This window comes from Balaenoptera borealis (assembly GCF_965194805.1).
Source record: "Balaenoptera borealis genome assembly, chromosome: 6".
NCBI classification, from domain to species: Eukaryota; Metazoa; Chordata; class Mammalia; order Artiodactyla; family Balaenopteridae; genus Balaenoptera; species Balaenoptera borealis.
The window spans coordinates 38,616,948-38,623,478 of NC_138863.1; the positions used below are offsets into that span (position 1 = coordinate 38,616,948).

A 6,531-nucleotide genomic window follows, 5' to 3' on the forward strand; every position below is an offset into this window, starting at 1 on the left:
AAAACCATGAATTCTTATTTTATTATTAAATACATTTAGCTCTTCTCAGGCAAAACAAAGTAGTTGCTACGTTTGGGAAAATAATACCCATAACCTAAAATACAAAACAAAACTGTTTCTTTTTCTCACCTCCATGATCCATCACATTTGAATTTATAAGATAGGTCCCAATTAATTTTATGAAAGAATTCACCAAAAGACACATTCCCCCATTGGCTTTTAAAAAGATTTAAGATCATAAGATATATTTATGATCACAATTGATACATTGTTTATTTTGGAAGTACTATTCTACATGGAAATGTCTAACTGTACCTTAAAAAAGTTACTTTTATACTCATATTTAATCTTTATGTTCAGGATATGTTCATGGGCAAATCCTTCTAATTTTGTTATATGTTATATATTATTTTAAAATTCAAATTAATGTTCACCTGGTTGATATTTTTTTATTTTTATTTATTTATTTATTTGTTTTTGCCCGTGTTGGGTCTTCGTTGCTGCGCGCAGGCTTTCTCTAGTTGCCGTGAGCAGGAGCTGCTCTTCATTGCAGTGCGCGGGCTTCTTATTGCAGTGGCTTCTCTTTGTTGTTGAGCATGGGCTCTAGGCACACAGGCTTCAGTAGTTGTGGCACACGGGCTCAGTAGTTGTGGCTCATGGGGTCTAGAGCACAGGCTCAGTAGTTATGGCACACGGGCCTAGTTGCTCCAACACATGCGGGATCTACCCGGACCAGGGCTTGAATCCGTGTCCCCTGCAGTGGCAGGCAGATTCTTAACCACTGTGTCACCAGGGAAGTCCCTGGTTGATATTTTAGAATGTACTCCTTGCATATGTTAAAGTAAAAGTAATGTTTGTTTACCTTAAAATATATTAGAGTAAGTGTTGAAGAAATAAGGAACTATGTTTTTGTCCCACCATCTGACATCACTGTTCATTTTTCAGGACAGTATGTGCAGGCCTTTCGCACCCATCCCCATGAACCTCTCTATAGCCTCTGTATAGGCCTAACCTTTATTCACATGGCATCTCAGAAGTATGTATTAAGGAGACATGCTCTTATTGTGCAGGTAATTCATTTGTATTCCTTATTACTTGATTTTATGTTCTTTAAAAATGAATATACTTAATGCTTTTGTTACCCTGCTTAGCGCACATGTTGGGAGTACCCAACACCTATCCCTATGTTCAACACTCATGGACCAACATCTAGGGGTACCCCCCCCGGCTAAGACTTATGCAACCATGTAGAAAAGGGTGCGCAGCCAGATCATAAACGAAGAAGACACAGGCGGAATCTTAAGGAATCCTGTGCAGACTTCCTTATATTCTGGAGCCTCAGAGGCTTCCAGCCTTCTAGGTCCTTAAGATTTTTTAATTAATTAAAAAAATATAATAATATATACATACAGTAATGTATGAATATGTGCCTGTGTGACTGTTTCCTTACATCATCACCACAATTTGATCTTTTAAAGTCTTCTTAGTTCGTAAAGCAGTTTGAAATTACCTTTTTGTTTTCTTGTTTACTTTTTTACATAGCTTGTCTCCTCTAGTAAAAATATAAACTCCAAGAGATCAGAGATCTTATCTGTCTTGTTCACCCCTGTATCCTCAACACTTTTGCTTCTATTTCAGTTTTTATGTTTATATAGTTGATGCATGTATATACCTGTTTTTTAAGTAGTTAGGAAAGGAAAGAAAACGTTCTTTCTCAGATTTTTGTCTTTAAATTTCTCATTTTTAAATAAGAAGATATTTCTGAGATTGTTTGTCTGCTATTACTTAACAGAGAACCATGTTTTTCAGTGGAGTAGAGGTCATATTCATGTACTCAAATGGGTTCATTTATTGTGCAGAAAGTATGTTTACTGAGCATAATTTTTATTCCTAGAATGCATTAATTCTAAAGAATTCCTTAATTTTTATTATTAATTTATGAAGGAAAATTTGTGACCATTTAGTACATAGCAGATCACCCAGGAAATTGCATTTTATTTTCTGTACGTACAAATTAGTTGATTTACTCTTAACTCAGATAATATACTTATTTAATTACTTAGATCAGATACTTGCACCTTGCAACTTGAAGCTTTCTGTGCGTGATAAAAGTTGAAGCCGCATTAAAGGGGAAAGTGAATACAAGAAGACGTGAAGAAGCAAGTTGCTTTTTGGACACTGTGACACACAGGGAGCCTGCATCATTTCAGTTGGGCTCTGAAATAATCAGTTTCTCCATAAAACTATTGAGTCAGAAGTTTTCAGAGGGAAAAAAAACCAAGTTTTTTAAGGTTAAGAGGTTATTAAGGTTCTGAGAGGTATATAAAAGGTACCATTTACCCAGAAAGGTTAGATATGCTCAAGTGAGTTTGCTCATGAGGATGAAACTTTCTGAATTGTCATTATAAGGGCTTGGATTTTATATTTTGGTCAAGCTTTTGGACATGTATCTCAAACCTAAAATTTTGCTGGCCTCTAATGCCACAAAAGCCAACTTGAAACCATAAAAATATATATTCTGTGTGCTTATAGATTATAGATCTTTAACAGCTGGTTGTAACATTTGGCTTTGTTTTCTATGAATTCTTTTGTCTTTAGTTTAAAAAAATCTCTCTTTTACACCTTCAGAAGAGATATTGACCATGTTGTGATATAACACTACACCACAGGCATATATTCTTTTAGGGTGGCACTGTCTTTTTGAAAAAAAATATTTGTATTCCTGCACCTGGCACATACTGTCAAATGAGTGAACTATTGAATTATTTATCTTTTCCTTTTTGGTAGGGCTTTTCCTTTCTTAATCGATACCTCAGTCTACGTGGGCCTTGCCAGGAATCATTCTACAATTTGGGCCGTGGCCTTCACCAACTGGGGCTGATTCACCTTGCAATCCACTATTATCAGAAGGCCCTGGAGCTCCCTCCATTTGTGGTAGAGGTATTGTATGATTTACTCTAAAAACTGAGGAGTCACCTCATTTCATCTATAGATAAGTGCAGTTAGCTCAGTGTAGTGGTCCAGACAGTGAAATTAATTGTAGCTTATATATTAAAATATATTTTCCCCTTATTGAATGCACTTATTTAATTATGTTCAGCAACAAGTAATTCTTTGACATCCTGGCCTTAATGACCTGATCAGCAACTATGTGGCCATATATGACTTCTGGTTATGACCATTTCAGTTATCCTAAGATAGCCCCTGTGGTTAACAGGTGTGAGCTGGTAGACAGGAAGCCTGAATATTGAGTAGTATAGCCATTATTCATTTCCAAGTTCAAAAGTGTAACTAACATACTTCTTTATAAAAATGAAAGACCAATATAAATGCAGTTTTGTTTAAGATAATGTAATATAGAGTGAAGTGTTGCCAATACTATGATAGTCTGTGTTTAAAGCCTGATTTTTAATTTCTGAAGGAAAGTATGTTTTCACTGTTAATTTTTTTAAGTTGCACTCATAATCCCCACATTCCCTCACAACTGTTTTCTGTTACCCTTGTTCAACATTAGCCACTAAGCAAATGAATACATATTCTTATAGTTATGCTGATGAAATACATATACTTTTGTGTTCTTTATTTCATAAGTACTTTATGTATTGCTCCTTAAGCTTTATAGGTATCATTTTTCATTGTTGCAGATGTTTTTTCAGGTGACTATAAAATTTTGCATGGGGAAGATTAGGAACATAGATCTAATCTATTCCATTGAGTTCATTGTTTTGTTATTTAAGTAGAAAAAAAGGTAATAACACTCATAAGGTAATCATTATAATCAATTTGGTTATAATCATATAATCAATCATATAATCAATGTGCCCTCCTAGACCTATTCTTTATATGCCTTTCTGTTATATAGTACAGGTAGTTTTTTCCCATCTGGTCATTTGTGTTATGATTTTTTTTTTGCATGCAGAAGTTTTACATTTTTTATGAAGTCATATCAATCTTTCTCTTTATAGTTTCTACTTTTGCTGTTATACTTAGAAGGGCCTTTCCTACCCAAGATTATATTATTGTATTTTTCAACTGTATTTTTCTTTTATGGTTTCACCTTTTTACTCTTAAATCCTAATTCATCTACAGTTCATTCTGCCATGTCTTGCGGATGAGACTTTTTTCTTTAACTTATTGGTTACACATTTAAAAATATTTGATGATTCAGTTACTGTAACAATTAACTGAGTCAGCATTACCTGATAAAAATTTAAATCCAAGGTATATGTCTAGTTTTATAAATTTTTTTTAGTATTATGAATTTTAATAGTTTTTTGAACGCTTACAAAACTATTTATTTGCCATAAAATTGTCCTGGTTGTCAGTTTGAAATATAACTCATTCATATATTTTTTCCCCCTAGGGTATGGAAGTTGACCAGTTAGACTTACGAAGAGATATTGCCTACAATTTGTCTCTCATATATCAGAACAGCGGGAATATTGGAATGGCTCAGAAGCTTTTATATACTTATTGTTCTATATAAAGCCCCTAAGGTGGGAAAGCAGCTTGGGCAGCTGCTGTGCATGGACCAGTATTTTCTGTCTCAGGGCTTATTAACCCAAAAATGGACATGATAATTTCAGAATTATCTGTGTATTTCATTTTTAATATATGATAATGATCTTTTGGTAGATATGCAAAATTATCATTCCTGCAAGAATTTTATATTGGTCTGTCATTTTCCCTTACCATTTTTTGGTAAGTTGTCCCCCAAACTGAAATGGACAGTATTAGCCATTGAACCAGCATGGAGTTGAATACACTGTTTTTTTTCACACCATTTATTCATTTGTGTATTTAATACTGTATATTAAACACCTACTATGTACCAGGCACTGTGATAGGTGTTTGGAATACAGTAGTAAGAGAGATATTACCTCTCAATACAGTTCTTTAAATACAGACCTTGACAGACCTTGAGCATATATTTATTTGAAAGAAATGTTTGCTACATTTCTACATATATCATTGTTGTCAGTCATCCATTTCTTAGTGCCCTGTTACTATTGCCATTAGTTTTTCAAATACATAGAAAAGGAGGTTGCTTAGCAGAGGAAAGACAGATTGGGACTCTCATGTCAGCACAATTTTATAATTCACTTAGTTCCTTGCAAACTTATTTTAAATGGTTATGTGGTAGGAAGACAAGTAATGGAGTTAATCTTTTACTTTTCACCTGCATGTATCTTAGCCATAAAGACTGAGGGCTGGGAGGCTGGGCTTAATTCATAGCAAACTGCTCTGAGGCAAGTAAAAAAATGCATTATCAATGTTTGGCTTTCTGACCAAAAAAAAAAGAAAAAAAAGGTGACTAGGTTCAATAGCCATGACCTGGTTTCCATTTCAAGATCACTAGGAATGTAATAGGAAGACTGGGGAATTGTATGTATGGAATAAGGTTTTACTGATGAAGTAGAAACAGATAAAAACCTTTTACTTATCTCAAATATTACATATTCTTGGATCTAAGATAACAGTACTTGTTAGATATACTTGGTTTAATAAGAGCTTTTTAGAGTTTCTTTTTAGGGGGAAACAAATACTGTAATAAATGTACATGTGGATTATAAGACCCAGTCCAACTGTGGGAGGAAGACAAGTATGAGATTTAGGATGAAAGAAGTACAGTGGGGGGCTTTTTAGGAATTCTTACCACTGTTTACACTGTATACATAACTTTGTAGTTGAGAAGCAGAATTTGTATGTAATAAGTAAATGTATGGTGCAGTCTGTATGTGTGTATGTGTATGTATGTGTATATATAGAATTTAAATAAACTTTATTTTTGTAATTAAAGTTAATTGTTTCATATGCTTATATATATATTTTATTTCATGCCATTTGCAGGTAATGATAAAGCCGACTGTGATAGAGTGATCAGGTAGATTTGTGTCTTGGAATCCTGTGGAGTTGAGTACTCTGTGTTCAGAATTTCTCTCTTGAATTAAACTCACTGTGCTGTAACTCCAGTATCTGCTGAATAGCCTTGGAGGACACAATAAATCTCTCTAGCAGTCTTCTAAGAAAAAAATAGCTGATAAATGCATGAGTTTGTTTATCATTTAAAATCATAACTACCATTTGCTGAGTGTTTTTACTATGCTACTGTGTTGTAAGTACAGTGCAGGATATTTTAGATACATTAACTGATTCTGTCGGAGAATCACCTGCAAGGTAGGTGTTATTGTTGTTATTATCATCCCCATCTTATTTATGAGAGATTAAATAGCATGTTCAGGATCACTAGCAAGCTACTCCTTGCTCAGAGATGTTCCTTTGGAGGAACATACTTGCTACAGTTCAGAGTAACAACATAAAAATTGAGCATAAATATACTTTAGAAAGAAGAAGGAGATGAGCAGTTATTTTTTCTATCCTCCAGGCCTTCTGCCTATTTTCTTTTAATTAAAGTTTTTATTTTATTTTTTCTATTTTTTAAATTTAATTTTTATTTTATAGTTGATCTACAATGTTGTGTTTTAGGTGTACAGCAAAGTGATTCAGTTATACATATACATATATCCATTC

At 33.7% G+C, this 6,531-nt stretch overlaps 1 protein-coding gene across 2 annotated transcripts in view; it reads left to right on the forward strand.

Annotated features, from left to right (window-relative positions):
- GTF3C3 (general transcription factor IIIC subunit 3) overlaps positions 1-5,799 on the forward strand; it is a 30,857-nt gene extending 25,058 nt beyond the window's left edge. For both annotated transcript variants that reach the window (XM_082397335.1, XM_082397334.1), the window contains exons 16-18: positions 946-1,070; positions 2,788-2,940; positions 4,364-5,799. In XM_082397335.1, the coding sequence (XP_082253461.1) occupies positions 946-1,070; positions 2,788-2,940; positions 4,364-4,486 (401 nt within the window). In that variant the 3' untranslated portion in view covers positions 4,487-5,799. The remainder of the gene's footprint in view (positions 1-945; positions 1,071-2,787; positions 2,941-4,363) is intronic.
- The last annotated feature ends 732 nt before the right edge of the window (positions 5,800-6,531 follow it).